The 18311-nt window shown below is 42.2% G+C and overlaps 1 protein-coding gene across 1 annotated transcript; it reads left to right on the forward strand.

Moving 5' to 3' along the window:
- Window positions 1-4524: 4524 nt before the first annotated feature.
- Window positions 4525-11847, forward strand: LOC115271348 (ribonuclease H-like). Its single transcript, XM_029913256.1, has 2 exons — window positions 4525-4685; window positions 11415-11847. The coding sequence occupies exons 1-2, from the start codon at window positions 4525-4527 to the stop codon at window positions 11845-11847; spliced, it is 594 nt and encodes a 197-aa protein (XP_029769116.1).
- The last annotated feature ends 6464 nt before the right edge of the window (window positions 11848-18311 follow it).

The following is an 18311-nucleotide window of genomic DNA, read 5'->3' on the forward strand; positions in this document are numbered from 1 at the left end:
ATTTAAAAAGGTTATGCTCTTTTGCTAACACAGTTTTTAAGCCTGTCAAAGTTTAACATGAAAAAAACAGCACTGATCATTTTGATTGAGATGTAAAGACCTGTTTTGTAGTAAAATAAAAATGTTTAAGATACATTACCCTATCTATTAACATTTTTTAACAAAAGTGGTTCTATTGGGTATAATATAAAATCCTTAACTGAGGGGAATTTACAATAAAATATTATTTAAAATGCAGGGGAAATGTTCACATATGTGTTTCAATAAAAAAATTAGCACGAAGGAATGACTAACTGCAGTAACAAGAGGGATGAGCATGAGACCTATTTGAAGCAGCATGTTTTCACACAGCCTCTCCTGCTTTTTAAAAAACTGTTAACTTTTGCAGTAAAAGAATTTCTAATCACAGGATTAAAATTAGTATGCTTTTACAGCCTAAAGAAATGCCAAGTTTACTTATCCATAATCAACATCTCTATGATACATCTTAAACCAGGGGTTGGCAACGTTTGGCACGCGGCTCGCCAGGGTAAGCACCCTGGCGGGCCGGGCCAGTTTATTTACCTGCTGACGCGGCAGGTTCAGCCGATCGCGGCCCCCATTCGCCGCGGTTCACCGTCCCGGGCCAATGGGGGCGGCGAGAAGCAACGCGGGTGAGCGATGTGCTGGCCACGGCTTCCCACCACCCCCATTGGCCCGGGACGGCGAACCGCGGCCAGTGGGGGTGGCGGGAAGCCGTGGCCAGCACATCGCTCGCCTGCGTCGCTTCTCGCCGCCCCCATTGGCCCGGGACGGCGAACCGCGGCGAGTAGGGGCCGCGATCGGCTGAACCTGCCGCGTCAGCAGGTAAATAAACTGGCCCGGCCCACCAGGGTGCTTACCCTGGCAAGCCGCGTGCCAAACGTTGCCGACCCCTGTCTTAAACAAAGACTTTAGTCTAAAGGACTTGCTTAGAAAGATCAACCCCTGTAAGAATAGTTTACTGGAATATAAATTGTGAAGAAATAGGTATTTGGGAAGCAGCAATATTACCATTAATAACATTTACAATAAAAATAAAATGTATTTAACATGTTTTTTATCTCTTTAAATGGATTTAATATATAAAATAATCATTTAAAGAGTTGTTTTACAATAAAAATTTTAAAAGATTAGGTAACTTAATGAAGGAGAGAAATTATGTAGCAACACGACCCCTCCTTTTTTTCCTAGAAGAAAACTGCATGAAGGAAGTAGATAAAAATTCACCCACTCACCCTTGCTATTAGAAGAAATGTGTGTTGCCCCCACACCCAAAACAACTATCATCAGCAAAAAAACCCAACAGTTTAAGCAGGATTAAAATTAAATAAAATGAGAAGTATTTAAAAGCTACATTAGCATGTTTTAATATTGGATTAAACATAACATGGCTAAAGCACAAAGACAGCTTTTCGTCCTAACCCAGTTAGAGAGTTTTTATAATTTTTTTAACAAATGAATAGCAAAATTCATTTACAAATGTGGGTATTATGTGAGAAAAAAAGCAAAGAATTTTATATGCAGATACCTTCTTTTGCTCAAAAATTATTTTTAACAATGAAATAAAATGAAAATTAACAAAGTTTTATAAAATAAACTTTTTCAAATTAAGTGTAAGGGGGTTACTGAAGAATGGACTTTTAAAAAAAATAATTTTCACATATACCTCTCCTTTTGTTTCCTATTTTCTGAAAAACAGGTTTAGTCCTATAAATAGAGAAACCTGGACATGGTGTTCAAAGAAATAGTGCTGACGTGCTTTTACATAAGACATCTGCCTCCACGGGAAGCAACAAAATGGTAAGGGAAAAGACTATTTTATGTGCGCTACCACGTTTTTATGCATGTGGGGTGTTTAGCGAAAAATAGATATTTATTTTAAATAGGACGATGCCTTTTTTCTTGCAGTATCACAAGCCACACGAGAAGGGTTAACAAATTTTTGTAAGATGTTTAATATTTTACAGAATTATGGTTTATTTTTGAAATGTGTTTTTAAACTTTTTTTATTTTTTAATTTAGATCAAGATGGAAGTCAAATTCAACAAATGATAGTTTTCCGCCGACTACAAATTTGCAACTCTGATTAATAACTGTATTTTAAAATGTTTGCTTGTTTTATTGAAATTAGGTCAAGTCAGTGTACAAATTCAAAACAACAATTTTTCCTCCCTATAATACTAATGGGTTGTACATTTACATTATTGCAGGTTGTACATGATAAAGGATGGTTGTTTTTTGAAATATAGATGTAGGGCAGGGATCGGCAATGTTTGGCACGCGGCCTGCCAGGGTAAGTCACCTGGTGGGCCGGCCCGGTTTGTTTACCTGCCACATCTGCAAGTTTGGCCGATCGTGGCTCCCACTGGCCGCAGTTCGCCGCTCCAGGCCAATGGGGGCGGCGGGAAGCGGCGGCTAGCACATCCCTCGCCCCGCGCTGCTTCCCACAGCCCCCATTGGCCTGGAGTGGCAAACCGTGGCCAGTGGGAGCCGCGTTCGGCCAAACCTGCGGACGCGGCAGGTAAACAAACCGACCCGGCCCGCCAGGGTGCTTACCCTGGTGGGCCGCGTGCCAAACATTGCCGTTCCCTGATGTAGGGGTTAAAAACAGTTGCCATTACTAACAGCAGCTAGTTTGGTTTGCTATAAAGGCTGTGAATTTAGTGTGCTGCTTTCTGTAGTGATAAGAGAAAGTTCCCCCTACCACCACTCCCAACCCCTTTTTTTCTTTTTTTTTTACACTTTGGTTTTCCCTTACTTAAAATGATAGTAAGAAAAAAGAACATGGGTTATTCCATGTTGGAATTTACATTCTTCTTCGAGTGCCTGCTCATGTCGATTCCATTCTAGGTGTGTGAGCACCCACGTGCACGGCTGTCGGATATTTCTGCCTTAGTGGTATCTTTAGGGTCGGCTGCGGCCCCCCCTTGAGTGCCGTGCTCATGCGTCGATATATTAGGCACCACCGACCCTACGCCCTCTCAGTTCTTCCTTACTGCCCGTGATGGTTGGTTGGAGCGCCTTGTCTTGCAATTTGCAAGTCCATAAAGTCGACCATTATTGTCATGATTTGTATCATTCCCTGAGCACGATCTGTGCGCTCAGCACTGTTCAGAATATGCTAGAAAATGTAGACCCTGAGCCAATACATATAAGATGTGTAACTCTGAATAAGATGTCTCAGATATTTAAGTATGAAGTGTATAGTTATTGACCACACATGTTATCACATGTTCACTGTGATGTTTATATCTGTGAGTGTAGGCACTGATGCCAATAGAACTGTTACTTGATTAAGAACTAGAAGATTTGACCCTCCAACTTTCTTTCAAGAGGAAGAGCTGCCCAGAGCTCCTGTGCCTGTTTATTTTCCTTTCCTGCCTGCAGTGGCCCTGATATACCTCAGAAGACTCAATTTTTTCCCCAACTTTAAAACGTGGAATTTTCTTGGTGTTTGACTTAATATATTCTCCTGTGGAAACTGCAACTCAATCACTGTAGTGTTGTGTTTAAGAGCCTTCTGGAAAGTAACTAGCCTTTAAACAGAAGTGAAAGCAGTGTTGCCAACTCGCATGATTTTGTCATGAGTCTCATGATAATTATTGTTTTCCTTAAAGCCCCAGCTCCTGGAGTCAAGTGGTATGTGATGATTTTAGCCTTCATTCTTTCAGAAAAATGAAGTTTCTAACCCTTGTGGCTATGGAGAAAGCTTCAAAATGTGACCCCAGTGCACCTTAAAAGCTCAAAAAGCAGAATGTAAATAAAACCTCCCACCAAATCTATTATTTTTAAATAATCTCATTATTTTAAAGCCAATCTCGTGATTTTTGGTGAGCCTGATTCTTGATTTTTGAACATTTGGGGTTGACAATACTATGGAAGTGATTTGAAAGCATCGGTTTCACTCCTGTTTAAAATCATTCTCTAGTCTATTATTTGTAGTGGGGTAACACCCCTAGAGCCCCAGGCAGGTGCAGTATAAACTCACAGGGCCTTGCCCTAATAGGATGTTTCCAAAAGTTAAATGATTAATTCCAAGCTTGATGAACTGCAAAAAAGTGATAGAAAGTAATCTAGGTTTTTCTACAATGGTTTCAATTGTTGTATTCAAGAGTTAGTAACAAAGTAAGATTATACATTAATGTTTTAAACCTAACCAGGCTTGCGCTCAAGGAAACCAAGCAAAAAGGAGAAGAAACGAGTTGCCTTGCAAGGACTCCTGCTTGCAGCCACAACTCTAGATACAGAAATGAATAAAGCATTCAAGGAACTAAGAGAACTAAGAAAAGAAAAAGTTAATCTAACAGCAGAAACTGATACACTGAGCGCCATTATTCTGACTCAAACACTCCAGATTGTTGAGTCACAGAAGGAACTAAATGAAATAAAAGAAGAGCAAAAGAAGCTAACAGTAGAATTTGAAGAATGGAAACAAAAGGCAATAGATAGAGAAGCTGCAATGAAATTAATCACCTCAGACACAAAAAAAGAGAAAATTAAATCATGAAGCATGCAGAAGGAAGATTTCGTGCACCAAAGGAAGAATTGAAAGCCAATAAAGGAGTTATAGCGGCAATAAAACCCCTAAGTGGTGAAGAGGTGGAATCTGATGAAGAAGATATGGGTCCTCCTCAGGCCTGCCGACTGGGGGGAGGAGGGGAGGGGTAAAGGGGGCAACTGCTCAGGGGCCTGGGCGATGTAAAAGGGCCTGGGGGCCCTCAGACACCGCTACCTTTTAAAATCATCTGGGCAGGCCGCAGGGCTCCTAGACGCGTGCAGGGTGGTACCAGCAGTGGCTAAGGCAGCCACGCGGGCATGTGGAAGCCCTGACCGTGCCAGATGAGCGCACCCAGCAGTGCAGCCGGCAGCAGCTCGCTGGGCACCAGCCAGCGCAGCACCACCCAAATGTCAGGCGGGCCTTTCTAGGGGGCCCATTGACTATTCTGCCGTGGGAAGAGCCGTCCCTAGGGTACGGTGAATCAGGGCGACCATTCTGGGCTGCATGCTTTGGGGGGACCCGCGGGCTGGCACGATTGGCTAGCGCGGTCGGTCCCGGAGGTGACAGGTCGGTCCCAGAAGTGACAGATTCATCACTTCCACCCCGGGCCCCACACCGCCCTAGGGACAGCCCTGGCCCTGGGGCCTGGAATTGCTTTCAGCAAGCCTGATCCTCCTTGTTATGAGGATCCCAAGGAGTCCATTCTGGAATTTTATGACTAACCATGGGAAGAGCCGGAAGAATATCGAAGACCACCTTCCATAGCTCCAATTATTACCTCCTCAGTAACCAAAACTCTGCACAAGGAATCAGGGGTACAGGAGAGAGGAAAGACCCAACAGCCCTGAGCAAATTAAAGCTCTAGGAAAATCCCTGGGTCCTTTGAACAGGAACACAGTGATCGGATGGCTAGCGAAGACAACGGGGATACCTGGATTAACAGGAGGTGATCTCTCTGCATTAATAAAAGAATGCCTAAATTCAGATGAATTTGCTGGACTTTCTTACGACATCCAGGGAAGAGGAGAAGGTGATACTGATATAATAGGATGAGAAATTTTGAAGTTTTTCTTTCCTGGAGAATATCCAGTGGTACGGTTTCATCAGGAGAAGCAAAGACCAAAGGAAAGACCTGAACCGTATAGAAATATAGAAACTAGAAATAAATTATTGTACAAACATGCAGGAATCATCCCATTGGGATATCAGTTGATATATGATTCCTCACAGTTTAAAAGCATTAATGCTAGGCTTTGATCCAATGATCAGAATGGCGATGGTCTCTTACAATCCTGTGCAAACCCCTCTACACATCATAGAAGATAAAGTAAAAAAAAAGTTATGAAATACAAAGAGAGACAATGCCACCTCCAAAGTCATTCCAGAAAGGAAAACCTGAGAAAGTATCAGTAGTAACTTTCTCTAATAATGGTCCTAGAGGACGAGGAAATCAGCAGAACCAGCAAAATAGAGAAGGATTGAAGCAAGAAGAAAATAGGAATAGAAGGTTTGTTCCTTATGAACGAAAAAGAGGTGATCCAGGAAGAAACTGGCTTTGGAAAGAATTTTTACAGTATGAACCTAAAGAACAAATTGATGGGCTTCCCACAGACGAAATGCTTTGATGGCTGGCAAATCATAAAAGGAGCATGCCCACGGCTACATTCCACTCTCCAAATCAAGCATAGGAAGGCTGAGCGCCCCATATCTCCCCAATATTGGCAAAAGAAGATCATGCTAATTTAGTAATACATTTACAAATGGATGACTGGGAGACACCCACTGCATATATGAAGTTTACTAGGGGAGCGTTCGGACAAAATATGTTAATAGACACAGGTGCCACATTTTCTTTAGTTAGCACAAATAATAAGAATTTATTTCGACCTCCTGTAATAGTCAGAAAGCTGCAGGGATTTAATGAAGCAATGAGTAGAGTACCATTTAGTGCTCCAATTCATTTTCAATTAGGGGGAAAACGATAAAGAAGTAGTTTGGTTTGATGAATTTAAATGGGTGTTGATGTATTAGGTAAGCTTGAGGTGACAGTGGATTTGGTAAATAAGGTATTACGGAAATACCTTCTAATAGGACCAGAACAGAAGATCAACCAATTATTATTGAGGCAGGGTATAGGTTAGCTGCTATCAAGGCTGTTGAAGAGATAAAATGGCCTAATTGGCCAGCAGAAGTTTTGGAGATAGCTCAGAAATATAAGGAAGTTTGGACAACCAATAAGGCAGAATGTGGAAAAATAAAAGCAGAAGTCTTCATTACTGGACCAGATCCCCCACCTCAAAGATGATATAAGTATCCTAAGGAAGCAGAACCCAGTTTAATGAGGACTATTCAAGGGCTTTTGGATCAAGGAGTAATAGTAGAGCAACAAAGCACGAATAATGCAGCTGTTTGGCCAGTTTTAAAGGCAGATGGTAAAACTTGGAGATTAACCATTGATCTTAGGCCATTGAATAAGGTAACTCCAGTGATTGCTCCAGTGGTAGCAAAGTATCGTGAAGTGATTGCTTCTGTTATAGGAGGAGCACGATGGTTCACTGTGCTAGATTTAGCCAGTGTATTCTTTGCAATCCCTTTACACCCAGACTCCTGGTACAAGTTTGCTTTTACCTTCCCGTGAAGACAGTTCTGTTTCTGTCGAACCCCACAGGGTTTCCATAACAGCCCTGCTATCTGCCATATGTGCATGAACAAAATGTGGGATAACATGCCTAATAAGGATAACATCATATCGTATGTAGATATTATCCTTTTAAGCACAAAAACTAAGGAAGAAAATTTAGGAATATTAGATTTGGTACTGCAGAAAATAAAGGAAACAGGGTTTAAGGTTAGTCCAGAAAAAGCCCAAATATGCCAACAGCAAGTAAACTACTTAGGAGTAACGTTAGGACAAGAGTGATGATCACCAGATAAACAAAGGATAGAATTATTGCAAAAATTACCAGCCCCTACAGATATATCTACTTGAAGGTCATTTTTGGGTATGACAAATTTCTCAAGAGAATGTATAGAGAATTATGCAGAGAAAGCCAGCCCACTGTATACATTATTTAAAAAGGGTAATAACTGGGAATGGGGATTGGAACAGCAGGTAGCTTTTGCACAGCTTAAAAAAGCATTAGCACAAGCCCCAGCTTTAGCATACCCAAAGTAGGACAACCTTTTGTGCCCCAATTGGCTACTACCAGCATAGTTTCCTGTAAGGTGCGGCCTGCGCATGAAGCAATGAAGGGCTGCGCACCTAATTACTGGAGCCGCGCAGTGTAGCTCCAATAATCAGGTGCCTGCTCCTGCGTCCTAACCCTGCAGACAGAGAACATGGAGGTGAGCTGGTGGGCTTGGTGGGGGAAATATTGGTGGGTGCAGGTGAGTGGGGGGACTAGGGGATGGGTGGGGGTCAGTGGGGTGAGGTGGGGGGGGAGAGGTGAATCAGAGACGAGTCTGACTCTCTCCCAGGCAGCCCCAGCTGGGCTGTGGACTGTGGGCGGCAGCAGAGAGAGATGGGACAGAATCCCTCTCCCAGGCAGCCAGGATAGACAGGAAAGAGTCTCTCTCCCAGGCAGCCCCAAGCTGGGCTGCGGTGTGCAAGCGGCAGCGGGGAAAGATGGGACAAGAGAGTCCCAGGCAGCCCCAGCGGGGCTGCAAACTTTGCAGCTGAGCTGTGGGCAGTGGCTGGGAGAGACAGACAACCACCACAATACCAGTAAGAAAGATTTAACTTAGGGTATGTCTACACTGCCCACATTACAGCGCGGCCGCGGCAGTGCTGTGACATGGGCAGTGTAGTCATGCTTTGTTGCCGGGGGAGAGCTCTCCCGGCGATAAAAAATAACCACCCTCAATGAGCGGTGGTAACTTTATTGCCGGGAGCGCGGCAATAAAGCGCTGTCTATACTGGCACTTTTCAGCGCTAAAACTTTTGTCGCTCAGGGGGGTGTTTTTTCACACCCCTGAACGACTAAAGTTTTAGCGCTGAAAGTGGTAGTGTAGACACAGCCTAAATGTTACTTTTTAAATGTCATATTTGTTTGTCACTATGTTGAAGATTACCCCCTGTGTGCCATTTACAAATATATGCATTTTGCAGGATTTTACCTCTCTCTGCCAATCATCAAATGTATTTAGCCTCATTTTCATTATTCTACCACTGATTGTACCTGAATTTTGTACAGAAGTCAAGTCAAGCCAACTGAATAGTAAAAGTAGAAACAGGATTTGAGATGTGCTTTATATACAACTGCTATTATTTTTTCAAAAAGGAGATCCCCGTAGATAAGTAGTTCTGGCTGGAGAATAAATAATTGTTTTTTTTTTTAAAAATCCAAATAAATCATCTCTCCAAAACTGTCATTAAAAATCATATTTAATAACTATTTCTATAATCACAAAAATGACAATGTATTATTTATGCCTAGCTTTTGCATTGGATGGCATTTCAGAATTGTTTAACTGGTACATAGGTTAATTAATCTAGTTCAGAGGTTCTCAAACTCTGGCCTGCGAGCTCCATTCAGGTGGTCCGCAGATAGATCCCTCTAAGGTGAGAGCCTGGGCGGCCGCTCATGAGAGAATGAAGGGCCATCCACGTAAAAAGCCGAGTGCTGCCGGCCGAGCAAAAAAAAAAAAAACCGGGGGGCGCCCGCCGGGGCCAAATCCATCCTGCCCCGCGACCGGTCGGAACACGGGACAAACAGCTAAAAATCAGGACGGTCCCGATTTTATCGGGATGTCTGGTCACCCTAGGTGGGGGAGATAACCCCCTCCTTCCCAGCCCCAGCTCAGGGGCTGCCACGGCAGGGAAGAGAGGGAGAGACCCCGCTGCTTCCCAACCCAGCTTGGTGGTTGCTGTGGCAGGGAGACTCCCCTCCTTCCCAGCCCCAGCCCCGCCCTTGGGGGCTGCTGCGGTGGGGGAGAGAGGGCACATCCATCGCATTAGAAAGGTAAGACTACTGATATTAAAATATGAGTTGTGTGCTTTTATTTGTAGAACAAAAACCTTAATTATTATTAAGGTTTTTTTATATAGTGCTTTTATTCAAAGTGCTTTACAATAGTTAGCTAATGGTACAAACAACATTTGGAAAGATCATTAAGTGGTCTGCCGAGACCCTCAGCAATTTTCAAGTGGTCCGTGAAAAAAAAGTTTTGAGAACCATTGATCTAGTTCCTAAACTTAATGCTACCTCCACCAGCTGCTTAAAATGTTTGGATTTAGTTTTGTCTGGGAACATCTATTATACCTTTAAAGTTTGATTTGCAGTATCATTCTTGTATTTTCTAACCTGCCACATCCCAGCCCAGCTCCAGGGCTGGGGTGGCCAGGAGAGATGCCTCCAGATGAGTGATGTCTATTAAGTTGCAGAATTTGTTTGGGGAGAGGTACTGAAAACTATTAAGGCCAGATGTTTGCTATCTGGTATAGTTCTGGCTCTTCAGAGTACTCCCATTGACTCATAAATAGAAACTACCAAGCACTTGGTGCTAGGTGTTTTGTAGAACGAAGACTTTATGTACAAGTTTTTTGAAGCAGGGGTCTGTCTGCAAACTCCAAAGCCATGTGTTAAGGTGCTCCATTTACTTAAGGCCTGCACTTGTAGAAACTTAATGAGCCTACTCCCTCAGAGTGTCTGAGTTGGTGAAACACACAAATTACAATGTGAAACCGGGAGAACTTTGTCTTTTTCTACAGGGCTGAAAGGGCTCTGTTGCACTTTCAAGAAACACTCATTTAAAATACACATAACAACCACCAACCACTTGATGTTTTACTTCCCTTTGTATTTTCAGTGTTGTCAGTTTTGTTTGCTGTCTGTGTCACTTTATTACTTATTTTGACTGTTCTATGTGTGTGAAGTATTAATCAAATTAAGTGTTGACATCCCATAGAAACTGTATAAACCTGAGTGAATGCCTTTTACTCTCTTTTCCAGTATCAGAAAATACTGTATTAATATTTGCAAGGAGAGCATGACTATTTCTAGTTGACTCATAGATTTGTTTAGCATCTTAAAGCTGAGCTATGTGTGCAAATAATATGCATGCAAGAGGTAAAGTTTTGTGGACTGCAAAAGTCCGTAGCATGCTAGTGTTTTGGCAGATGTTTTAATTTTTGAGAGTAGCTTTCCCTGAAGATTTAGTGGTCTATGGGAGTAGGTTATTAAATTGGGCCTCTGGTGCATATTTTTTATGCTTTCACTTAATGGCTATATCTTTGTTTTATTTATGTAGCTGTTTTCAGTATGCCACATTTTGGTGTGTTTACTAACTTGAGTTGTTAGAATGGATGATAAAATGCATGTACTCCACTCCAAGGGATACTTAGTCAGCTCCTCTCCTAAGATAGCATGGGCTATAACTGAGGCTGGGTGGCACCATAGCAGTGGTGCCCCACATTGTGAGAAGACAATCAGTCACATACAGAGAGTCTACTGTCTTGTCTCTGTCCTATTTCAGTGTAATACAGCCATCAGCCCAAGCCCAGCTCCTATTGCCCTGGCTCTGATTCATTGTGTGACATGTATGATTGAAAAATTCTAGCTCTACCATGGGTTTGAGTGGGCAGGAAATAAGAGCAGATGGCTTAAAATATCTCCAGGCTTCCCCCTCTGAGTGAACACCAACAAAACAGAGGAGAGCTATCCAGATCTGAGACTCAAACTGCTAACTTGGTACTAAAATGCTGAAGCTGTCCATCTATTGCTTAGGTGCAGAAATAAAAATAAATGAATAAAATATTCAGAAGGATTTCATTCCTCAATCTTTCCCAGAGCTGAATCACACCCACTTTGATGACTGGCTAAGCAAATTGCTATGGAGCAATTTTAAGTGAGATCATTGATAGAGTAGATGTAATTTGGTTTGTGGATGGTTCAAGCTTTTACGAGGAAGGCAAGGCACTTACACGGTATGCAGCAGTAAGAATAGCCGATGAAAAGGTTTTTAAGGAACAGTGCGTAGCTCATTCAGCACAAGCTGCTGAAATTGTAGTGGTAGCATTGGAAAATATGCCAGCGGATGAAACGGTGGCTATTTTCACAGATTCTGAATGGGTTTTGAGAGCAATAGTGACTTGGATGCCTCAGTGGCAAAAGAGGGGCATGAAATCAGCAGATGGTAAATACATTGCTCATGCTGAAAAGTTGATATACTTGTGGGATTTATCACAACAAAGGACACAGCCACTATTTATGGGAAAAGTAAAAGCCCATGAGAAAAATGTTGAAGAAGCTCAGTGGAATAAGAAGGCAGATGAACAAGCTAAAGAAGGAGCCAAACAGGGGATAGTATGGCAGCCACAATCCCAATAGCTAAAAGAGAAGGAGAAAGAATAGAACAGAGAAAAAAGATCCTGAAATAAAAAATTGGCATCAAAAGAAAAACACCAAGGATGGAAAATTTGGCAACATGAAACAGGACTGGTGTTGGCTACCAAAACGGATGATGATATGTCTGTCTGGGTAGTTCCAAAAGCAATTAAAACTGAAATTATCTCACTGGTACATGATAATGGGCATATGGGAATATACAAGACCCTTGACAGACTACAAATGGCAGGTTGGTGTCCAAATATGAGGGCAGATGTAGAAAAGTATGTAAACAATTGCTTACCCTGTGCAGCAAATAATGCAGACACAAAAATAATGAAAGGACCTGTAGACGAGTGCTTCGTTGCTCATGGTACAAATTCGCTGGAGACCACTCTTTCACACACCAGTGCCCTTTTATTTCTCTGTATTTTCCCACGATCACATATATATAGCTATATACAGTTCAATATCAGTCAGGTAGCCCCTTAGGGAACAGCTTGCTCTTACAGCTAGCTGGGAGCAACAGGCCCTCACTCCTCACTTTCCTGTTTCCCCCCTCCTACTTCCTTCCTGCTAGCTTTATAGGCCTTCCTCTCAGCAGGCTCACGGGTGATTGCTCTCAGGCTCCTTTAATGAGCCACACCCTGCCAGCTCCAGTCAGTTCCCCTTTATGGGAGCTATGCTAGCAGGTTCTGAGCTAACAGGGGCTCGTTCAGTGCCTCTTAGGCCAGCACCCTGTTACATAGGGTTACCATCCGTCCGGGTTTCCCCGGACATGTCCGGCTTTTTCGGCTTTAAATGGCCCTCCGGGGGGGATTTCTAATCAAGTAGAAATGTCCGGGATTTCCCCCTTCCCCTCATGCAGAGTGTGGCGTGGCTGATTGGACGGCTGGGCCTGATTGAAAGCCGCTCGCAGCCACTAGGGCCTCTAGCAGCCAGAGTCCCTCCCCCTCCCCCACTCCCTCCTCCCTCGCAGAGCAGCGCGGCAGTGTTTGAGTCCACGTGGAGCCCGCAGCTCTCCCTCTGCTGGGTGAGCGGGGGAGGGGGGAGCAGGGCAGGGCAGGCGGGGGGTGTAGAGGCTGCAGGGCGAGGAGGAGCAGGGCAGGCAGGGGCATAGAGGCTGCAGGGGCAGGGCAGGCGGGGGGGTGCAGAGGCTGCAGGGCGAGGAGGAGCAGGGCAGGCAGGGGCATAGAGGCTGCAGGGGCAGGGGGGCACAGAGGCTGCAGGGGCTGCCGGGCGAGTGGGGAGCAGGGAAGCACTTAGCAACCCCCAATAAGATCAGAGCGGGAGGGAGGAGGGGGAATGCAGGGTGCTCAGAGGAGGGGGCAGAGTTGGGGCAGGGACTTTGGGGAAGGGGTTGGAATGGGGGTGGAGAAGGGGCGGGGTTGGGGCGGGGCCAGGGGTGGCGAAGGGGCGGGGCCAGGGGCGGGACTGGAACCCCGTGGAGTGTCCTCTTTTTTAAATGTTTGAATATGGTAACCCTACTGTTACAGGACCATTGAGACATCAAAGAATAGAGGGTCCATGGGTTAGGTTACAAATCAATTTTATTGGTCCATTGGCAAAAACTGCAAAGGGAAACCAACATTGTTTGTTGATAGCGGATCCTTTTACTAAGTGGGTAGAGGCAATCCCTACCAGAAATAATACTGCCTTAACCCCAGCTAGGGTTTTGGTGGATCAGGTTATTACAAAGTGGGGTATCCCCAAAGAAATAGATTCAGATCAGGGACCTCACTTTATAGGGGAAATTATAAAGGGATTGTGTCAAGCTTTTGGCATTAAGCAAAGACTGTATGTAGCTGGACATTCTCAAAGTTCAGGGCAAGTACATTTGAGCTCAAGCTTATCAATTTTAAACATCAATACAGAAGTTGATCTAATGCCATTTGCCTCACAAGAGTTTTGTGTGATAAATGTAGTGGGAGAACAAATTTTTATTCATTAAGTGTGCTGATATCAATTAAAATAGGCCAAAAATAAGTGAACGCTAGATTCGGTCTTACGCATAGAGGAGCGGCGGAATATGGAATGATAGGGATTGACGTGATAGAAGTACTGAATTGTTTTATTGACGTCAACAACCGGGTGTTATGGAGCACAATTTAATTTTCTCTATTTGTTTAACGTTATTATTATAGGAATGTTTAAGAAGAATTTTTTTTATCATATATGATAATTGTTAATGATAGGGAAATATTAAAGTAAGCTTAACTAAGGAAATAGACATAATAAATAAAGGAAAAAATAATAAATAAATATTGTTAGTATAGTTAAGATAAATAATAAAAGAAAGATGTTAGTATTGAGAAGAATGTAGCTATAATTTTATGCAAAGGAATTTTGTTTTACTGTTAAGTTTTTATATTGCAAAAATAAAAGATAAATTTGTTTGAAAAAGAATAGTGTCTCTCATTCTTTATATCTTTCAGAAGGGGAAGCCAAATGGTAGAAGATGCGGTTCTATTAATCTTGGCTCTTCTGGGTATTTGTGTCTATGGGATTCTGCTATAGTGATGTGAATTCGGACAAAACATCGATGATCCGATGGGCCAAGTCCCATCCCAATGATAAGGTTTTGGCTAATAGTATTGAGGAATGTGTTTTCATAATTCCAAAACTAAAGAATACAGCAATAAAAGTAGTAATGGGACCTGTTCGGTTTGTAGAGTTTATGGCACAAAATCATGTGGGTAGGGTACTCATCACAGATGTTGCTTCCAAATATAATATTTTATTCAGAGATCAAGGAAAGGGAGTATTGATGTCACAGCGATCTGATGAGAAATCACCACAACCTTCAAATTGTACGTGGAAATCTGATGAAGGAATGGAAACCATACTTGATAGATTAATAGGGTTGGACCATGGCAGTGTGCACTATTAGAATGATTAAAGATGATTGCACGCTAGCCGAATCTGTTAGTAAGTGCAGAAGAGAGGGTAGATTCAGGTATAGAGACCACAATCAAACCCCAGAAAATGGTTATGAAAAGAACAATGAAGGCAAACACAGACACAACAATGCAATGGCTCAAACCTAATACCACAACCACTGTCAACAGTATTCAAGTGTAAGTTCACAATTCAAAAGAATGATAGAGCTAAAGCAATAACCATTATCATGGGGCCTATAAAAGCTATAGAACAAAGTTTGGAAAACAGGAAGTTTATTACAACCTATTACAATGCTCATAAGTGCTCCATTACTTATGCCTCCCAAGGGCGAGGATATTTAATGACCCATCTGGATTATCATACCTCCCCAAAACCATCAGACTGTGATTGGGATGCTACAGATAAAAGGGGTGAAATATACAGGAAAGTGATAAGAGCATGGCAATGTGCACTAATAGAGGGACCTAATGTAATGACATGATCAGATAATTTGACCAGGTATCCAAATAAGAATTCTTCATGTACTGTCATAGCATGGTATGTCCCTGAGTGAAGTAAGGAGAGTTCAAGAACAATTCTCATACAATGGTATCATAATTTTGTTAATTTGACAGAAACCAATTTCAAATTATGGACCCGCAAGGAGGGGTCAGTAGAATATATATTCAGTGTGAATTATGTGTGAAATTGTATATAAAAATCAGATTAAATTACAGATACCATGGTATGCACATAGGATAGAAAGTGACACGTGAAGAAGTAAATTTGAGTCAAATTTCATTTCCATTATTGGTGGAAGGTACTGCAGATATAAATAAAAGGCACGGAAGTGGAACTTGGAGAATTAACAGTCCTCGTTTTAGTTATCCTTCTCTTTTACATGAATATCTAAACCTGGGTCAATGGGCTTTGTTGTAGAGCTGTTTTATGCTTATGCATTGGGTACTTGTATGTTACATTGTAGTTAGTCCAATGTTATTATATTAGAGGCCTTATGCATATGTATGAAAAGTTCAATGTGTACCAACTTGCAACATTGTATTTGTCTCATAGTCTGTTTAATCTTCTGAGTCAATTGAATGTGTGATCTTTAAAAATAATCCAGTCGTGCCTTATTACCTATGATACATTGTAATTATTTCCCTTTCCCTTCTTACTTTACTGAATATACTGTAATCACCTAATTTTCTCCCAATAAATAAGACCTTGTTTTCAAAGTATTACTGCTTGTGCGCCTATTCTTGATCAGAAGACTGTATCCGTGTCCTTTCAAGGGTTAGCAGGATTAGCCTGCTCTGGGGAGTCCTCTGCAGGTTGGAGAAAAAAACCCTGGCAATACCTTTAGGGTGGATCACCACTTTTCTCCACATTTGAACAGAATAATTATAAGCAGGCCAGTACTGGGGTAACACCACTGTGACACTGCACCCCATATTCTTCACAGTGATATTATTATGCTATTATATAATTATAAAGTATTTTATGCAAGGTAAGTCATGTGAGGTGTCATTGGAAAAGTTATGATTTTCTGAATATGATTATTCTATTTGTATGCATGTATCATTTTTGTATTTGAAGTTATGAATGTTGACTATGTATCTGTATTTCAAATATAGTTACACCTGGGTAACGCCCACTAGACAAGATGATTTCAGTCTAGATGGTGAGTGAGGAAGGGCCTATTCAGGGCAATGGGCCATTAGGAAAAAACAATAGGCCTTAGGAAAGGCACCTGGGGAGCCTTCCTGAGAATGCTACAGACAGCCTCTGAGTAATGACTGCTATGACTCTACAAGGAAATGTAATGAGACCACACATCTCTAGACTCCATCTTGGGATGTCAGTATTTTCCACAGACTGGTCTGGGAACTAAGCTTTGGGAACAAAGGGTTCCCACCATATGCAAAAGCTGTATAAGACAGGGAGTGACATCATCTGGTGTTCTTCACTCCCCACCCAAGAAGACTCCTAGAAACACCTGAGGAACAAAGACTGAACTGGGGGAAGTGCTGGACCCAGGCTAAAGGGATTTCTAGCCTGTGAGTGAAACACCTGGGGATTCCAAGCTGTAAAGCAAGTGCAGCTTGCCCCTTAAGAATCTGCAGCCTGCTTGTATCATCTCTTAGAGTGAGAATCTGCTATTCATATCCAATCTATCTAGTATATTAAGCTTAGTTTGCATTTTTTGTTTATTTGCTCGGTAATCTGCTTTGATCTGTTTGCTATTACTTATAATCACTTAAAATCTATCTTTTGTAGTTAATAAACTTGTTTTTGCTTTATTTAAACCCGTGACTTGGAGTGAAGTGTGTGGGAATCATAACTCAGGGGCAAAGGCTGTTGCATAGTCCTCTCCACATTGAGGGAGGGGGGCAAATTTTATGAGCTTACACTGTACAGTTCCCTGTGCAGTGCAAGGTGGTATAATTTTGGTTTTATACTCCAGAGGGGGTGCGTGTCTGAGGAGCTGCCAGTTACCTTAGCTGTAGCCTTCCTATGCAGGGGCTGGTCAGAGAGCCTGTATGTAACTACAGCTGGGTGTGTCCCTACCTGTATGTGTGCTGGTGAAAGTGCAGACTGGAGGGCTTTGCAGCTTGTCACAGCAATACAATGTGAGAGGGAGTCCAGGCTGGTGAGTCAGGGGGCTCAGTGGTACCCCAGTTCCAGGTGGCACCCAGGGGGGAACCTGTCACACCCGCATCTACCTAGATATTTAAATGCTTTGTAGATACCATGATAGACTCTAGGCAAACTTCACCCTTGGAAAAAAGTTTAGAACCTGTGAAGGACTATGACAGTTTCCTACCTGTAATTTGTAATTGGAGTTATTATGATACAAACGTAGCACAAAAATGGATGTTTTCATCGGTAGATATGAGGAAATTATAAAATGTGTGGCCTTTTTAACCACAGAAAGATTTTTTGGGTTAAAGGACTTAAAAAAAAACAGTCCTCATATTTTTGTGGTGATAATAGTATGTTAAGGCACCACCCTGAAACATTTACAAAATGATTTGTCCCCCTCCCCACTTTGGGGATACTCATTTGAATTTATTTTTATAAGAGACATTTAAAGCAGTAGTAAGTGGTGCAAGGAAATGTTCATTTGACTAAGTTATATAGGAAAATAGCTTTACCAAAACTATATTGACCATATCTGATTCAAAGAAAAAATACAGTTGGAAAACCTAAGTGTATATAGTTTCATCTGTAAGAAATGGACTTGTTAGCAAACGAGCTTTCAGATGTCTTGCAGTATTACTATGCCTGATGTGACCCATTAAAAAAACCTTGAGAAAAGACCGTTTCACTTCAAAGGTTAAAACACAATGCTAAATTCAAACTTTATTCTCTTGGATTGTGAAATTTGACAATAAGCAGATCTTTAGGATCCTGACCAGGTTGCTATTTTATTTTAACAATGTGAAAACACTTAGATTATTTGTACAGATCTAAAAGTTTTGGAATTAAAGAAAGGCTATGTGCAATTTTAGAACTTAATTGCAAAACTGTTGTCAAGGCTGCTTCCCCACTTTGAACTTTAGGGTACAAATGTGGGGGCCTGC

Source organism: Terrapene carolina, unplaced genomic scaffold (genome assembly GCF_002925995.2).
Source record: "Terrapene carolina triunguis isolate 2854851 unplaced genomic scaffold, T_m_triunguis-2.0 Scaffold558, whole genome shotgun sequence".
NCBI classification, from domain to species: Eukaryota; Metazoa; Chordata; order Testudines; family Emydidae; genus Terrapene; species Terrapene triunguis.

What these genes read in the sequence shown, in the direction of transcription:
- LOC115271348 (XM_029913256.1), top strand. Translation starts at nt 4,525, where the DNA reads ATGAAGCATGCAGAAGGAAGATTTCGTGCACCAAAGGAAGAATTGAAA. An exon ending in CTGGGGGGAGGAGGGGAGGG is followed by an intron (nt 4,686 to 11,414) that starts GTAAAGGGGGCA and finishes GGATGGTTCAAG; the next exon opens with CTTTTACGAGGAAGGCAAGG.